Genomic DNA, 18,942 nt, shown 5'->3' on the forward strand with positions numbered 1-18,942 from the left:
ACCCACCTGCCTGGCTGCTCCCTCATTTACTATGGTGACCTTCTTTTATTCATTCATTGATTTTCTTAACCAGCTACTTCTTTTTCAGGCTGGTGGGGAGCTGGAGCAATCCCAGCATGCATTGTGTGGAAGGCGGGCTGTGAGGGGATTTTGTCAGAGCGGCCACAGTTTGTCGTTACTGAACCAGGTAAAGTCTCATTGACATTAAAGTCTCTTTTCCAAGAGAGAGCTGCATTAAAGATTGTTACAACACATACAATACAAACAGAAGCAAAACAAGGTAGCTGTCGCACACCACAAAAGATTATAAATAATACCCAGTTAAGCTGCATGTACAGGTACAAGCCTGTCTCCTAGAACTTACTTATTACTAACTGGAACTGGAAGAAGCAAAAATAAAGTAATTTCTTGATTTTAGGACTCATTCCTGCAGCACTCTATATAATATACTATACTATACTATCGCCATGTACTGCTGCAGATTTTCACCAACAATATATGATTTATTGTTAGACACTTTAGAATTAGCTGAATATAAACGCTTAACGTTAATTTGCAGATATTCCGACTGTGCTGATGTGTCTTCACCAAGCCAACAAACTGCTCATGTGCTCTAATTAATTAGAGCAGCTGTTTAAATAGATTACAGAACTGACCATGATGCTGTAAGACATCAACGGATTTAAGCTGTTTATTTGTTAACTCTGAAGAGGCCACGTCTCCATCATCACAGTTATACAATTATATTTGCTTACAATTCATCTCTCAATAGGTTTTCCTTATCCCACAAACCAATGAAGTTGCTCCTTACAAATACAACTACTGGCTTGTTGTTGACTTATTCTTTCTTTTACTAATGTAGATTAAGGGGTCTAAATGTTCATCATAACTTGTTTTGGATTGAATGTTATTTACTTTTATTGAAAAGAAAAATAATATTCTAAGCTGATTTAAAAAAATGTTTTTAAAGCAAGAAAATAATGCATAACAAATTTGGAAGAATCCATTTTTAGAGGTTTTATAACAACACCACTTCATAAGACACCTCTTCGTCAAAGACCTGGACATTGTCTTCACAATGTCCAGGTCTAACTTTGGTTACACGATGCGTTGACCTACAGTAGACCCCAGCAAAACTGTGTATAACAGTGTAGAAATGTGACAAGTCTGCCCTGCAGGGAGAGGACCAGCCACTGAAGAGATTCGGAACGAAAGAGAAACACGGAAACACGAGAAAATCATCCAGATGAAAAGGAAATTGAAAGTGCACAACAACAGGAGATGATAAGAAATGGAATTCATCTCAGCGAGGATCGTCGCACCTGCAGAACAGAACTGTACATTAGGAAATCCAATTTCTATCCTCCTTTGTTTCTTTTGTTCCTCTCCCCTTGACCTTTTTCATCTTTCGCTACTCCTCCGAACAGGAGTGTCATTTTTCTTTTACCCGCTGTCAGCACCCTTCAGCACTCCTCTCAGAGACAAGTGCTATTATCTCATTATCTTATTATAGGAGCGATGGAGGACCATTTATTCAGTCTGTGACATTCAGAGAGAACAGTGACATTACAGCTGTATTGGTTCACTGATGAATTCAGCTCAACAGATAGCAGGATGCAGGGGAGGACGCAGCCAAACGGATTCAGGAGATCACAATGAAACGGCGGCAAACTGGAGAACGGGAAGGAGGGTTCTGAACTTCCAGCTAGTTTGACTTCTGGACCTGTCAGTGCAGATTTTAGCCTCGTAAACAGTGTAAAAATACGGAATCATGGTTGTAATTATTATTGGTAAATGGCCACTGGCAACGACTGACTACAACACACCCCTAAAATAACAACCCTGTCTCCCATTAATTATCTTTATATACTATTAAATGCCAAATACTTTATGGATGAAAGCCAGCAGATATCCGAGCCAAGACTTCCTTTTACTGCTCATTGTTTACAGTCCGCTTCGCAACTTATTACGCGAGAAAGGAGTTAGAGTTGAAGGACAATGTGTATGACGCGATTGTTTCACAAGTAGCCAGCCTTTAAAAGCTCATTTTAAACCAATCAAAATCATCGTCAGACGATAGGCGGTGGGTTACAAGATTGCATTTCGGCCAATGCGTTCTGCCTCTTTTGCTCTCCACACGGACTGTTTACCTGCATTAAACCAAAGTCTGCTCAAACATAATTATTAGTCACTACTACTCGGACTACAGCCGGAAACCAGAACACTTCCGATGCCAAAATCTTGACCTGTTGCCTACAAACTCTACATGGGAATGCAGAATCTCTTTCTCGAGATTAAAAAACAGGAAATACATCCAATTGAAATGAATGAGATAAAGAACAAGCCTTTGCTGATACTGCTGTGACCACACTTTAAGAAGCAGTTCTCAGACAAATTAAAACTTTGTATAATAAATCACACAGGAAAAGGTAATAAGTATTAAGCTAATACAGTTGGAATGAAGGGATTTCATGTCTTGTCATGAGCCTGTCGAGGCCTGTGGCAAAATGCATTGTTCGCAGTTGAGTCCTGCTGTCGGCACCTAAGAAGTCAGTTTTTAAATAAACTTTATTAAAATATAATGTTTACATCTGAAAAAAGACTGCATATACTTTCTTTAAAAAAAGACCTGCATGCTCCAATGTGAATCATTACATGTGCTGAAAAAAGTAAACTTTTTAATTTCCAGTTAATGTTCAGTCACCTTTGGAAACTCTGCTCATGTTGTGGAGAAGCAGTTGTGGTGATTAATCTCAGAGAGAAGATGGGGGGTCACTGTGACCCTCAGGAGAACAATAGGCAGCTCTTATGTGTTTGGCTGTCAGCCGGGGAATGGTGGATGGTGGTGTTGACCTTGTCAGAATGATACCCAGGGGACATGGAGAGGACCAGGCGGAGGAGGGGCTGAACCCCTCATTTACCTCTACTTACCCTTTTATTTCTTCTCATTTGCATTCACAAGCCTTTACGTCCTCCTCTGTTTTCATTTACCATCCCTCGCTCTTTCTCAGTACTTGGTTCTGATATGTTTTCACATTTTTAAACCCAACCATCTCCCGATGGCGTATTTGGTGATAAATAAGGTTCTACTTGTGTGAATCAGTAGAGCACAAATCACCTCTTCTCCTTCCCTTTGTCGTGTCTTGCATGCGACCGTTCTGTTGAAGTGATGAGGAAGGATGCTCCGAGGACACTGTTCTTGCTGGTATAATAAAGTTTATTACAAACAAGCAACACATGCCATTACGGACGTCTAGATCGTCCGGAGGTCTCAAGTCGAATCCGAAAGTCCTGCCTTTAGGGCGCTCGCTTCATCTTTATATAGGGTACATGTCATGTTTACATCTGGGCGGAACATAAGAGAATGTATGTGGCCTCCTCATTCTACACATCCACCCTTCTGCCCCTGGTCTCCTGCACATCTGGTTTTCATCTAAGACAACTGCACTTGGGGTCTTCGCTGTACTGTGCAAGGCCTGAAAATATACCACACCTTATAAAGCTCTGCACCATGATCACTCATTTGTGATGAAGAAAGCAGAATAGAATGAATCCACTTCTCCCAAAAGAAAACTGACTTCCTTGAGCAGAAACATAAAGCGTAGTAAATTAACGAGCATATTTGGTTAAAATGCTGCTGGGGTCCTTCAAGATCCATTGCAACACGGAAATAATAATCATACCACATGAAGATCCAAAGGGAATAAGTGGCAGATTGCAGGGTGAATTTGGCGACAACCGAGAGCCGGTTTCTGATACATCACAGGAGATGCAGCTGCCTTCGCAATCTCCACTCTGTGCGTCATGGTGCACACTCAGAGTTCACAGTCAATCATTTAACACTTTAACACTATATCTACTTCCAAAAATGTTGTTTTCCTTTCATGTCTTTAGTTGTTTTATCTAAACCTATATTATATGATCATCTGTAAAAAGCATTGCTATGCCTTAGAAAAAGGGTCTACTCATGTGCTGGTAAAAACAAACACACAGAACACAGGCACTGTTTGCACCATCATGGGAACGTACATCTCACCCTTTTAAACAAAGGAAGATAGTAACCATGTTTACAAATTGTTGTCATAGAATCACCTCTAATTTAAAAAAGAATCTATGTAGTAATGATCAAATTTACAATAGATACTGTATGTAATCAACCAACTGTATCTTCTTCATCACATCACAGGTACTCTCCAATGACCAATTATCTATATATATATATATATATATATATACCATGTATAGAAACCAGAACAACCAGTATGTCCCTCTCTCAGTCTAGCCAGCCAGCTGTGTTACAGTATTAGTGTTTCACATCTGGTGGAGGTCAAAACCAATCTCCTTTCCCCTTCCTCCTCTTCATCCTCTCATCCACCATCACCCAGCCTCCCAATCCTCTGCTGTTCTGCTACACAGCCATTTTAAGGCTGATACAATATCCTTCAGCCCAACCAAAACAAGAATCAGCCGAGCCACAGCAAAAAGAAAATAATACCCAAATATCAGGAAAGACAAATCCACAATGAACGAATAAATATTTCAGGATTGCTCAGTTTTGGTCTTGTGCAGTCAAGTAGTCATAGTGGCCATATGTACTATATTTAAGCAGCAAAATGTGCTTTCAATTTAATATGATGCTCAAAGGGTCATATGACTGGGACGGGCTAATATGTGGGAGTAACAGTGGATATGTATATTTCTATGCGGCTTTAAAAACAAGATTATAGTGTCATTCCACCTGACTTAATACATATTAATCCACAGGAGAACGCAAACTAATAATGTTAAAAATGACTTGCACAAAAGCCACAAGGCTACAGCCATGCTAGCAGCTCTGTCAGACTGCACCTAGGCACAGCGGTTCTTTGAGCTAAATGCTAGCGTCAGCACGCTAACATGCGCGCAATAACAAGGTTGAAACACTGATGTTTAGCAGGTATAATGTTCACCATTCTCACAATCTTATGTAGCATGTTAGCATGGTAGCATTTGTTAATTTGCACAAAACACACAGTACGGCTGAGACTGATGGGAACTTCGCTAGCTTGGCAGGTATTTGATGATAAATCCTTATTGTCTGATTTTAAGGTAATCCATCCGGTAGTTGTTGAGATATTTCAATCTGGAGCAAAGGGGTGGACCGACGGACCAACATGGTCCTACCGAGAGCTGCACCACTAGCGTGACTAACAAACCAACTTGACCAAAGTGTTTTGCAAATGTTGCAAACCGTAACCCAGAAAACCAACATGTGGAGCAGAAGTTATTCTCCATACAGAGCAGAAAGCCTTGATTGCCTTTTTAGAATGCTATATGAAGCATTTTAACCATCTATATGTAAACCATCAATATTCATAGGATGTGGTTCGGTGCTCTAACGTGTCCGGTGCAGCTGTGCAAAAGCCTGCTTCACCTTCGCAAGTCAGCATCTTTTACATACTCACAAACTTTTGAACTGAGTGTGCCTGAATGTCGTGGACTAAAACATTACTAATACATCACTGTACAATGTGAAGCTCAAGTTCAACTTTATGTTCCTTCATTTATCAATTTATCAAAAGCAAGTCCCTGCAGAGAGAGAAAAAGCAACATCAAATGCTTCCACTTCTTCTTCCTTCTCACGATGATGAGATCTGTCACAGTTTGCCACCCAACCAGAACACAACGCTGTCACATCCTTTGCAGAGGAATAGATTCCTCCCGAGTCATCTCAGATAAACCGCGGCTCCAGCCAGAGCTGTCTGAATGAGCTCCAGGAGGAAGCATCGTTTTATCACCCTGACTTTTCCGTGTGGGTGTTAGCTTCTGAGGAGAGAGCGGCGAGGCAACAAAAGGGATGCAGAGCAAAGAAGAACAGCCCCTCTAATCAATAATTGATCAGGGCATCTTCCATATTAATAAATAAAGAGGGTAGGTAGATCGCCATGGGCGTAATTGTCATATAACAAGTGCAAATTAGGTTTGTTGAAAATGATGAATTACGGACTATCACGGGAGACAGTTGATTTTTCTGTTAGGATTTCATAATGCTTCTCTTCACTGTTACACTACAGCAAATGTTACAGAAGCTGGCACACACACATAATACTCATCTATAAGCATGTAATCTGACGTTTAATCTATTGGCCTTCCCAATGAATTAGCAGCTGCTTGTAACCATGGTAACGAAGTTCATTGTTCCATTATAGGATGTCCACAGAAACTCTTCTCAGAGGTCTGGCATCAGCACTCATCCTGCTACCAGAAATAGATCACAAATGCACTCTCTCTCTCTCTCTCTCTCTCTCTCTCTCTCTCTCTCTCTGACACACACACACACACACACACACACACACACACACTATACTGGGTTAACAACAGCAACACACACATTCTTTCTGCAGGGTCTGTCTGCTTGTGTTACAGCCAGAAGAGAGGAAGTGTAAAGTGTGCATTAACCTACATTCAATGAACAAGTCCAGCAGCACAGCCTTGAGTTACTCTGTGTGTGTGTGTGTGTGTGTGTGCGTGTGTGTGTGTGTGCGTGTGTGTGTGTGTTTGTTGGTGCTATGTAGCCCACTCATGACATTGTGATGAACACATTAAAGGCACACAAGCTGCCATGTGAGGACATAAATCCGGTCACAACAAGGTTAACCATGTATTTTCGGGTTAAGTCTTGGTTTTAAGGTTGAGGTTACAATTTAAATTAGGTTCCAGATCCTACAACCTCTTAAAAGAGTTCTGCATATATTTAAAATTGCGCTTCTATAAAACTGTCGGACTTGCGATGGACAGGTTTGTTTTTTTTCCAATATTGAAAAAAAAAATAACGTCTAGAATTATTGTGTTTTTCATTCCATGCATTGTTCTTCGCAGCACTGTGCTACATTTTGGTCTTTTGTTTCTGTGTGTGTTGCTAGGCCTGAGGTAACAGGCGAGTAAGGCTGACCTGTCATGGTCGGCGTGCTGCCATCTGGAATGAGGTTAGTCAGGCACAGTCAGTCGGCACAGTTCGGCACTCGCTATTAATTGCCTCAGTAACAGCGTCTCTGGGAGATGAAAGCACCTATTTTTGCTGATAAAATTGTAATAATTCCTTGTAATGCAGCCCGAGGCGCTGAATTCAATTTCAAAGGAGATATTGGATATTACATACTCCTGGTTACGCTGACAAAATAAGAACAGTGTCTTCATCTTGTGCTCTTATCAAGACATGATGTGAAGTGACCAGTTATTTTTTCTAATATCATTAAAACTGAAACATGTTCAGACTGTCTCATCAAATGACCATAATATACTCTATCTGTAGGAAATAGGAGCTGATGGAGATGGTTATTACTGTAGCATGAGTCACTTTCCAAACCTGTAGTCTGAGTGAGATCAGAAGCTGCTTCTCTGCTTTTAAATCACAACCATCCTCCTACTGAGTCTGGCTTTAAAGGAGATAAAAGCACCAGTAGATTTACAAATCACAGGCAACGCAAAAGCACTACTCTTCTCTCGGGATGGGAATTGATAACATGTTTGACAGTTTTCTGTGTGGAAAGAAAGTAGGCCTACACAAGTTCAGCTGTTTTATTATGTCTGAGTCTGAACACAGTGTAGAACGTCTGCCTGATAACATTTGAATATGTTGAAATGTCATATTCATGGCCTACTTTATCGCACTCAAAGTTCATTTTCATATTTGGATATCTGTTTATTACTATTCAAATATATATTCAAATTTAGAATATGCTTCGACAGCCCTGGCCTGCCAGCCTGATTCTGTGATGTTATACGTAAATGCATAGATGTATTATAGAAATATTCAATACTTCATAGCAGTAGCCACATAAAAGCTCCATGAACAGAAATACACCACATCACAGAAAACGGGCCGCAGGCAGCTTAGACGGTAACATGCTTGTCAAAATGACACATTTAGGAGCCACTGTGGAGACGGGACAGACTATATTATCTCTGTCTTGATAATTCACCTTCTTTCCTCATGATTGAGGGCAGAACTGTGTCACAAATGTCAAGTCGGTGAACCTGGAGAGTGTTCCCCGGGATAAACAATAGTTGGTACTAACCAGCCTTCCTTCCACACCAACTGTGTTGATAGTGACTCATGTTACTATACCAGAACAAATCCAAATCATCTGCCCACTGACCATCTGGGTTTCTCTCTTTCTCTCTACTTCAACACTTGGTGGATGGCCCATTTTAAAAAAAATATCAGTTACGTTCTTCAGGATCTTTAGTGGTAATTTTCCACTTGCATGGTTTTTTATTCCTCCTTAACATCGTACAAAACAACAAAACAACTAACTAAATCTAAATGTGAGAACCGACTACAGCAGCTTTGTTTCACCATCTGAAGCGGAAGACAACAACAGTTTAGGTTTAGAGAAGTACAAATCCCAGAAGAACAACATGAAAATAAATCAGCTGGGAGGTTTGAGGAGAGACATGACTCTAAGTGGCCTCCTGTCGGAGCAGCTCAAAATACCGAGGGAGCAATTAAACTTGGGTGCTGAATAGAGATCCCACATCATTCCTCGCTCAGTAGGAATGGTCCAATCTTTGAGGCACCGCACCGTCATTCTAAAACGCCGTCAGGGCAAAGGAGAAGACAGACTAACATCTAAGGAAAGAGGATCTATTTTGGGAAAGGCAGGAGAGGCAGATGTGTTGAATGTTATATTGTTTAACCAGCCAAGTTAAAGGTGTTTGGAAGCAACAGAGCGCATGGGTTTGTAAAATTCAGGAGGATGTGAAAGGTTTTTATGAGAAAGTGAGGTTCAGACGTATCCAACAGTCGAACACACTGGAGCAACCCTGTCTCTTAGGAATTATGGAAACATCATTTCTGCTTTCACGCTGTGGCTCGTGCTTCAAGTCACTTTTGACAATTTAAATATTCAACCAAGACCACAATCTTTCCCTAATCTTAATAGAGTGTTTTGAGTGGCTAAACATACCATTTAATAAAAACTCTACCAATAGAGAGTGCTGTTTCGGGGGCTGTTCTGACCCAACAACAATTAAGATTGCAGGAAACACTAATGGCTATTTTAAGTTAATTTCTTCATCATGATAATGGCACAAAACATTAGTTCACAAATGACATTACTGTTGTCCAGCACGAATGTTTCGGCATTGATTTCAATATGCCAAACGTCCCATTTCAAATCTAAAATGATCTGAAGATGACGGTGCAAACACTGAAACACGCGCAGCAGGAGAACCAGCAACTCTGCATTTGTGCTTTTTAATATTTAACTCGGAGCAGTGCCAGAGCCAGCTGCTCTTTACTGGACTGAGCTGGCTCACACATATACACACACGCTAAAATACACGTGCAAACACACATGTGTGTATGTGTGTATGTGTGTGATTTAAATAGACAGTGTGTTTTCTGCTTGACTGATCAGAGGAAACTGGATCAGTGCTTCTTCCTCTGCATTCCCCCAGCGAAGGTTCATCCACATACTTATGCCTCGCGAATGAGTGTGTGCGCTAATGAACTGTGTGTGTGTGTGTGTGTGTGTGTGTGTGTGTGTGTGTGTGTGTGTGTGTGTGTGTGCGTGTGTGAGTGTGTGTGTAGGGTTATTTGAGTCCCTCTGAGTGTGTAGTAGTGGGATAGTCACCCCTGGGCTGCTCCATGATGTACTAGTGTTTGATTCGCAACAAATACAATGATGATCCAACTGTCTTCCCTTGATATATCTCTGTACTTTAGTGGATTCTCAAAAGGACTTGTAAAGCATAAAACACACACTCAGAAATGCTGCAAAACATTGCCTACATGCCTTATCATTAGGGATGTAACAATTCGCTCAAAGAATACACGGTATGTAGGTTGATGCACGGTAAGTGGAACCAAAGTTCACAAGCGCACGCTCCGTCTGGACACATTTAGCCGTACGCTGTTCGCAACATATGCAGAGGTTAGCGCAACAAGCTGATAAGTCAAACTTAGCGAAGGTAGAACAAACTAAAACACTCCTCCTAATACACAAAGTTATATTTTGTATTTTCAATTTCATAGCATAAGAAAAAAAAATTGTTTAGAAGCCTATTGTAGCCTTTTGGGAAAGTGTTTGTTAGGTTTTCGTGCAGTGTAATACAAAAGTGTTTGAAATGTCCCTTATTTTCATGATGACAATAGTTGGCCTAAGTTGCCAGTGGGCAAAATGCTAGCTCAGTCCTCAGAAAGAGGATTTTGAAGAAGAAGATGCATTGTGATTTCAAACAATAGAAGAATGAGAAGGAGATAACGAAGGAAAAGGATGCTAACGAGATGCAGCAATACCCCACTTCAACAGAATGATCAAAAAACGGAAGAGCGTGCTGCCCACCAAAGTAAAAGAGGGGGGGAGGAGAGAGAGTAAATAAGAAAGAAACAGGGGGAGGTAAAGGGAGGCAGACATATAGAAGGTGAATGAGTGAAAGCCAGAGAAGAAGGCGAAAGAGGCTGAAACGTGTGACGGATAAATGACTGGAGGCTTCCAATCACACAGACAGAGAGATTAGTCCCGATGACCCACTTAGCAGGAGACAGACAAAAATGTCTTTTAATTTACACTTATGAAGTCTGGGTGTGATGATGTTGATGTCCTTATGAAAGGCTGTATTAAACACAGGAAGTAGTCTGGGCCTGTACAGAGTCCTGCAGCTTGTTAAATGCTGGTAATAGTAGTATTGATTTTCCTTTACGCCCTTTTTGATTCCTGTCCATGGGGCCTTTTTTTCCCAGTAGAATTATTTGTAGAATTATTCATAAGGAATATGGTAATGTTATTGTTAAAATGCTACACATACCACCCCTTACGCAATCAACTCTGGGTTGTGAATTCTTCAAGTTTAAAATTGCAACAGCAAAGTCAGGTCCCACTGTAACCTGAGAGGAGTGACCTGAGTTGACCCCATCCACGCGGCACACTTTTAAATTAATGAAAGACTCATTCAAAAATAAATTAAACCATCAATCACTTTAATCATCCTTTAATGACACAGGCGGGTGATTTTTGGCAGGCAGAGGGGGGAGAGTGGAGAAAGGATGAGCTTGTAAAACACAGGGTTTTCGCCTAATTGTGTTCCAGTAGAATGCAGTGAATGAACAATGTTTATTCAAATGAATAAAAGCCAGATCCAGAGAGCTGCTTTTTAAACAACACTCATTCAACTCAAATTTGTGTTCTGTTCACCATCAGATTTCCATAACCCTTTAACAAAACATATATAATGTATAACGTTGGAGAAATCAGACTTCTGAGGCAGAGTAAGCAGACTTAAAGACACTAGAGTTAAACAACCAGCTCAATTTTTGATCATCTACAGCATGATATTTCAGGGTTTTGTCCAGCCATTTCATGGAAAATTGACGCTTTCAAATCATCATAGTATGCACAATATAAAAGAAAATGGGACGCGCACACAGCTCAATCGGTTTACCCCCTGAATGTGTTTTAATCTGCCCACATCAACAGCTTGAGGGAGAATACCAGTCTCAACTGTGCTGCTAACGCTTTTTGGCTTCTATGAAAGCTAAATATAGAACATGTGATTCAGGGCCATACTTTTGTTAAATAGGCAGTGGGTGAGCACTAAGATCTTTTACGTAAGTAAACGTACAAGTACCACAATGATAAAATACTCCATTACAAGTAAAAGTCCTTCATTCTACTTGAGAAAAAACAGAAGTAGCAGCAAATCAATTTAAAGCATCAACAGTAAAAAGGACTCACTATGAAAAATGGCGTGTTAATAAAGTGTTATTTATCGGATTCGTATATATTTGGAATATCATTTCCCATCAATGAGAGCAATGTAAAACTTTATATGCTATTGGCATATTAAACTGATCATATCAAGTGACCATAGCGATTAAATAAATGCGGTGGAGTAAAAACATACGTCCTTGAAACAAAGTATTTTAAAACCATATTTGTTCAAACTTGAATAAAAACCTAGTTTTTCTTTTTCTTTTTTTTTGCCTGAGGAAATACATCAAACTCTGCTTCCCACACTGCAGTCACTACTGACATTTCACACACAAACACACACACACACACACGCCCACACACATGCAGTACATGTGAGCCAGTAGTGCATGAAATAGCAACACAATGCTGACATAATCAAGGAATGACTCATATTGCACACACACGAGGGTTTTACGCCTCCAGTAATTATTTCCCTTTGTGAAGTCAGGGCTCTCTGATTTACAATTTGCTCCATATACAGTAAACTCAACACGGCACTGCAATGTGTGTGTGTGTGGGGGGGGGGGGGGGGGGGGGGGGACTAACATTTCCACCTCATAGCATCCTCTCACTCCCTTTGCTTTGCCATTTTTCAAGAGAATTTACAGTAGTTTGCACAATTTGAAATAGCCAACACAAATATGAATGCACATAAGATGAGGATGCAATTGGTTTGAAGGCATGTATGTCGGTAGCTATAATAACTAACAAATTACTAACTATAACAACATATAACATAGCAACAGTTAAAAATCAAGACTTATGATTGACACATCAGGCAATAAACAGTGTGTTCGTGTGGGTGTATTTCTGCATACAAATGTCCCTGGCAGTGCGTGTGTAGCCTAAGTGTGTGTGCATGAGAGAGAGAGAGAGAGAGCGAGAGAGAGAGAGAGAGAGAGACTGTGTGCTATAGTGTGTGTAAGCCATACAGCTTTGGGAATGGAGTTCAGCCAATTCACAGTTGTGGCTTTAAAAGCCATTTAGGCCTGTTGGCTTATAATGTTTATGAGACAGAGAGAGAGAGGGAAAGAGAGAGTGCGTGCGTGCGTGTGTGTGTGTGTGTGTGTGTGTGCGCGCGCGTGCGTGTGTGTATGTGTGTGTGTGTGTGTGTGTGTGTGTGTGTGTGTGTGTGTGTGTGTGTGTGTGTGTGTGTGTTCGCTCACCTTGTGTTGTTTCCACATCATGGGCAGCGTTTTGACGTCGTGTTTGGCGTGTTTCCCCTCCTCCAAACACTTCATACACACCGGAACCTTGCAGCTGTAGCAGTACATGCTGAAGTTTTCCGCTTCGTGGTCCACGCAGGTAGCCGGTTTCCGCGCGGTAGCGGGCGGCAGCGGACCGCCGCTGCCTCCTCCGCTTGCCGCACTTCCTCCCGCCGCTCGGTTCGGCGGCGGCACCAAGCGGTGCTTGGCGAGCGGACCGCGGGACGGGTGGCATCGCTGCTGGCAGGCGTGACAGTAGTAGACGTCGCACTGCTCGCACATAACCGTTGCGTCCACCGGGTTGCGGTCGCACAGCTGGCACTTCACCGCTGTAGAACATGAAGAAGAAGAAGAAGAAGAGGAGGAAGAGGAGGCGGAGGAGCGGCGGTTCTGCTGGTACCGCGTCACGATGGCCTCGAGCAGCCGGTTCCGAGGGAAACCCCGGAGCCCCCGTTCATCCAGGGAGACGCTCCGGTGGCACAGCGGGCAGGTGAGGGAGCAGTGTCGGTGGTGGTTGGCCGGTGGAAACACCCGCACCCCGTTTGGAGACTTGAGCTGGCACGGCGTGTAGGAGCCGTATCCGCTGTCCGTCTCGCTGTACAGGCTCATCTTGTCCATGTCCAGGTAGTCGTAGTCAGAGCTGCCCGAGGCTCGGCTCTGCACCGGGGTCTCCCCCTCCGGGGTCTGGACGGTGATGTTCCGAGCACAGGCCAGGCAGACATTGTGGGAGCACGGCAGGAGGATGGGGTCCTTGAAGAGAGAACCGCAAACGGGGCATTTTAACTCTTCCTCCATCGCTCCCGTCTGTTTCGGTGGACCGGGGGAGGGAGAAGCAGCTTCAATGAAAACACTCCAGCACCGACTGACACGGACAGCTCCCTAAGCGGCTCTGCGCATGCGCAAAGGGGGCGGGGATTGTGGCTTGAGTTGATTGATCGAGTTAATTTATAGGCTCTGAATCACCACAGATCTCCTGATTGTCATGGCTATTACGTATTTTGTCTTTTATTATAATCATCATTATTGTATATTATAGTATATTATTTTTGTACGATTGTAATTGTCTGAATTTATTTATCTCAATGCAGTCCCTGATTTCTTTAAAACCACTTTGTGCTGTCAATAAAGGTTATTATGGAGATTTTAAAAAAATCTAAGAAACATGAACAGTGAACATTAAAGAAAATCATCATATATCTTGTGTACTTTGTGATTTAGTGTTTATGTTTATGCTCAACATTTTACACACATTCTTTCTTTCTTTCTTAAAAAATACAGGATTTGAAGTACAATAACATTGGTAATTGTTGTACTTCATAAAAACAAGTACTCCTTGACTTAGTTACAAGTACTAATACCACGGTGTAAAAATACAAAAAAATTGGATGGTTTAATCTAGATTCTAGAACAATGCATCACACTTAATAAACTGACCATATGTTTTGAATTCAAAAATAAAATGTGCAAAGTAACTATTACTATAGTCATATAGTCACTTTTATGGACTGAAAGTATACCACTACGAAGTAGTATCAGATTCAAATTAGGTAACGTATGTGCAGTACTTCTTCCCCACTGTGGGTCTGTTTACAACTCCTACAGCCTGTTAACTATTAATCAAAAATAAGATTTAGATTTGTTAGTCAAGTCCTTTATCTAAAACTACCACATACAGATAAAACAAACAAACACAAAACTGTGAATATTAACGAATGAATGTTGAGATCCTGGATACCAGAGAAGACAGATGTTCAGACTGTATGGGGATTTTATGTCTGTTCGATCCTGTAACCTTCTGTGTTGTGTGACATTAGCTTTCTGTGTTAGCTAAATGTTGAATTGACCAGACAGCAGCCGTGACTGAAGTCCCTCAGGGTGCTGCATTAATGCCATCCACTGGGACAGCTCTTGCATCCCTGTTAGCGTTCCATTAGGATTCAGATCTGTTCTGGGGTGAAATGAACACACACTTTTAAAAGGATATACACACACTCATGCAATTACTTTCTTCACCTGATTTAACCTTTAACCACAATCTAAGACACTTTTACAAGTTAGAACTTATGTGTTTCTTTTTGTTTCAGTCATTTTGAGGACATTTACTCATATAAATATTACAAGACAGGCTTCAAATCACAGGAGCTTGTGTGAAAGCTGGAGAAGCTTGAGTTAAATTGTCACTTTGAGAGTAATGCAGAAGTCATTGTAAGACAATCCTGAAGAAAATTCAAATGTCGAACAGCACTATCCCCTTAAAATTACAGTAAGGAAGAGTTAGTTTGGGTTATTTTAAGACTGCATTTTTAAAATATAAATTTCGGCTACATTTTCTGTACTTTTTTCCATTTCATGTCAAAAGTGCAGTTTGTGAATTTGCCACCAGGGATCAATAAGTTATTGTATAATAATAACGTATAATAATACTTTATAATTTATTTGTTGATTATATTTTGTGTTATTCATCTAAATATGCATGGTAAAGTTACAGTATTTTCCTATGAATGAATGAATTAGAAGGAATAGAAGTAGATAATAGTAGTCGTAATGTCGTAATGTTTGGTAATCCTCTCTGAAAGAGGCTTGAGATCCTGTTCATGAACAGGGGTCTGTTCAATAGAGCGAGTTTACCAAAAAAGCCCGGCTTATTTTGATAAGTCTGACTCCGTATCGCTGTGAAGTTGCAATTTAATTTAATTTTAAGTGGTAAGAGCGAAGCACAACCAAGTTAAAATGTTGCACATGTTTGCACACAGTCCAAAAAATTCCTCATGACTTGTATGACAAAGATGTTGTTCAAAAACGTAGCACACATAGTAGAGAATTTCAGCACGGCGGCAACCAAAGTCTCTCTACCAGAGGGACAGATTTCAAACCATGCTATTCCTGTCTTCAGCCAGTATAAGATGAGTTCTCACAGGGAGAGAAGCTCTTTCTCGCTGTGTTCCTTGGAAAGCTGCTGGACCACATCCCTTACTCCACCAAGACAGCAGTGCTGGACTTGGACTTCGATGTAATTTTGAAGAACCCAAAGACGACTTTGGGAGACACAAGTTTCACCCTCCCACAGACTGTTGGAAACCTCCAGCATGCCATCTTCAAGAAGCTTTGGCTCATCATTATCGACAAAACAGCTGCAGGCTGCCATGGTGCCTGAAGGCATTGAGTTTGAGGAGGCGGTTGCCAGTGAATTAAAAGGGCTCTGCAGAAGGCTACACAAAAACATCTTAGCTTTTGGAAAAAGGTGAGGAAGGTTTTTCAGAAGAAGAAGCAGCAAAGTAGCTCCAGCCTCTGAAGTCGACACGTCAGTGCCCCACAGGGAAGTGGCCCACCTGGAGAATGGATCGTCACCACTTCCCCAAAAGAAACAACTTGCGTTGTATCTCTACTCTGTTGAAGAACAGAGCTATGTCCTAAAATTGCCACTTGGCTGATATGGTTAAACAAACACATCCATTTTTAAGAGTAAGGGCCCGACGGTGGCCTCACAGGAAGAAAGTCGAGGATTCGGTTTGAGGCCTCATGCCCTCTCGTGTGTGAAGTTTGCATGTCCTTCCCATGTTGATGTTGTGTTTACCCTGGGTGCTCCGGTTTCCCCCCACATTCCAAAGATATGCAGCTCAATTGGAAATTTTAAAATGCCCATATACTGCATCTTGTCTGAACTTTAATAAATGCCGATAATACAATGCTGATAAATCGAATCAATAGTTGTGACATGTCTTTTTGAGTATATCAGTACTTAGTTACTTTACTCCAGTGTTTAAAAATGTAGAAAAGCAAGAGATAACTACACGTTTGTTTCTGTAAATGTTACTATATTGTAAGTAAAGCACTCTGGATCATTTGTAATTTAGCCAGTAATCAGTGGTGAGTTTCACACTCATAAAAGCATTTATTGGAGCGCAAATGTGTCATTATCTTTTTTCACAAACAATATATGTATTTGACTAGAAGAATATACCCCCGACAGCTTGTATCAAACATCTCCCAAGGCTGGAGACAACCATCTAAACAATTAGACATGTTTTTATCCAGGTGAAAGAGGAACTGGATGAAGATGCTGAGATGAAGAATCCAAAGACAGCACCTTCGCTACAGCCTGTGAAGAATCAAACTAGCATCTGTTGATCACGTGAAACATTCCCTGTGTATTCCTGTTGTGTGTTGACTGAATCAATTCCTCTCCAATAATCCCACCATGCCTGATGCTTCTTCTCTGAGGATAAGCTGATAACTTCACCCGACGCGAGGCTTTCCTCGAGCTCACGATCACATCGGAGATTATAATGAGATGAGCTGTGAAGCAGAGAGAACAATCATGTGTTGAATCATGAACGGAGTCTAAAAATATCAGAGTCTGCCAGCGTGGCAGCCTGGCGCTCCTGGGAAATATTTTAAACAGAGAGAGCAGCAATTTTATTTTCATGTTGCAACTACACAAGCCAAATTGGTTTATCTGCAGGAACAACTGCAAGGCAGATATGTCAAATGATTACATTTGGAATTTTCTGGCAAAACAGGACGTTGAATGCACAGATTTTTGGTCACACTTTACAACAGGGAAATAACCAAAAATATGGATTTTAGGATGTTTCCAAGGAAATAGTTTAACACTATAACTATAAACAGTTTTTACAAAACATAACCAACATCAGATTATTAGTTATTTTCAGTAAAAAAAAGGATTATGAAAGATTTCCTGAACATCATAACTTAAATCAGTTATCATATTCAAAATGACCTGATTCTGAGCTGCCACAAGGGGGCACCAATAAACAAGGATCAAGAAATAAATTGTATTATTTCACTATCTAAACTGCAGTGCTTATATTTTGTACAGTCACTGAAACATACAATGGGCTGAAATGTAACAGGTAAAGCAGACGCTTCAGTCTTTCTCTGTATCTATTCAAGATTTGATGATTTTAGTTTTCTTGATTTTTTTCATTCATCAGTACCCGAATTGTCTGGGCCCCCTGTCAGCGTCCAGTGCCTTTAGGGTGCAACGATAAAAGCAAAACGTGGAGACATTTTGATTCAAAGTATGACATTTTGACTTGTCACAGCAGGGACAGCACAGGTGAAACTAATAGCTAATTTGCTGGAAGGGATTCCTGATACCCTGCATCATCACCATCGTTAGTGTTATTTATTCCACCTGTGCTTTGCCTGCTGTGACAAGTCAGAAGAGCTGCTGTGAATAAAGGTCTATCAATGTGATTCATTTGGGATCGATACATTTAAAAAAAATGAATTTTTGGTGCAGATAGATTCGGATATAGACTAACATGTAAAAGTGCCGAATCGACTTTTGTCATGGAAGAAAGGAAAAAGTGGAGATGTTTTTCAAGCAAGCGCATCAGACAAACTCACAGCTTGCTCTCCAGCAGGAGAGCCTTGCTTCTGTTTGGGCAAGGTTTAACTTTTCACAGAAGCAACAGCATGACAGAAACAATGAGAGATGTGGGGGAAGAAACATGCAGTTCATGTATATGATATGTTAAAAAGTTATACTTGGCTCCTCTAGTTACTGCTAGTCTCCTCAATATTGTTCACAGCTTTATGAATAAAAGAGGGCTGTGGCTTGACAGAAACAGTTTTGATTAATGTGACCATTGGTCCTCTCTTGGCCGTTCTTTGTTGTGGTGCCATATTCCTTCCAATTTCTAGTAGTGGATTTAATGGTGCTCTATCAGATCATGTGACACTTAGATTGCACACAGGTGGACTTTATTTGACTAATTATGTGACCTCTAGAGGTAATTGGTAGCACCAGATCTTATTTATCGTTTTATATTTATTGAATTTTTGAAAAACTATTTTGACTATTTGTACATTACATTAAATCCAAATTTATAAAATCAATAATAATGCAACAAAATAGGAAAAACACCAAGGGGGGGGGGGGGGGGTGAATACTTTTGCGAGGCACTGTTTACAGCAGGAACACAGACGTTGAGGCACAATTCTCCTCAGCAAAAATCTGGAAACATGTGAAAACA

At 40.9% G+C, this 18,942-nt stretch overlaps 1 protein-coding gene across 1 annotated transcript in view; it reads right to left on the minus strand.

Annotated features, from left to right (window-relative positions):
- Positions 1-13,735, minus strand: part of trim67 (tripartite motif containing 67) — a 36,668-nt gene extending 22,933 nt beyond the window's left edge. The window contains exon 1 of the mRNA XM_076084203.1: positions 12,902-13,735. Within this exon, the coding sequence (XP_075940318.1) occupies positions 12,902-13,735 (834 nt within the window). The remainder of the gene's footprint in view (positions 1-12,901) is intronic.
- Between the last annotated feature and the right edge of the window lie 5,207 nt (positions 13,736-18,942).

This window comes from Anarhichas minor, unplaced genomic scaffold, assembly GCF_050575085.1.
Source record: "Anarhichas minor isolate MPS153535 unplaced genomic scaffold, ASM5057508v1 ptg000136l, whole genome shotgun sequence".
Taxonomy (NCBI): Eukaryota; Metazoa; Chordata; class Actinopteri; order Perciformes; family Anarhichadidae; genus Anarhichas; species Anarhichas minor.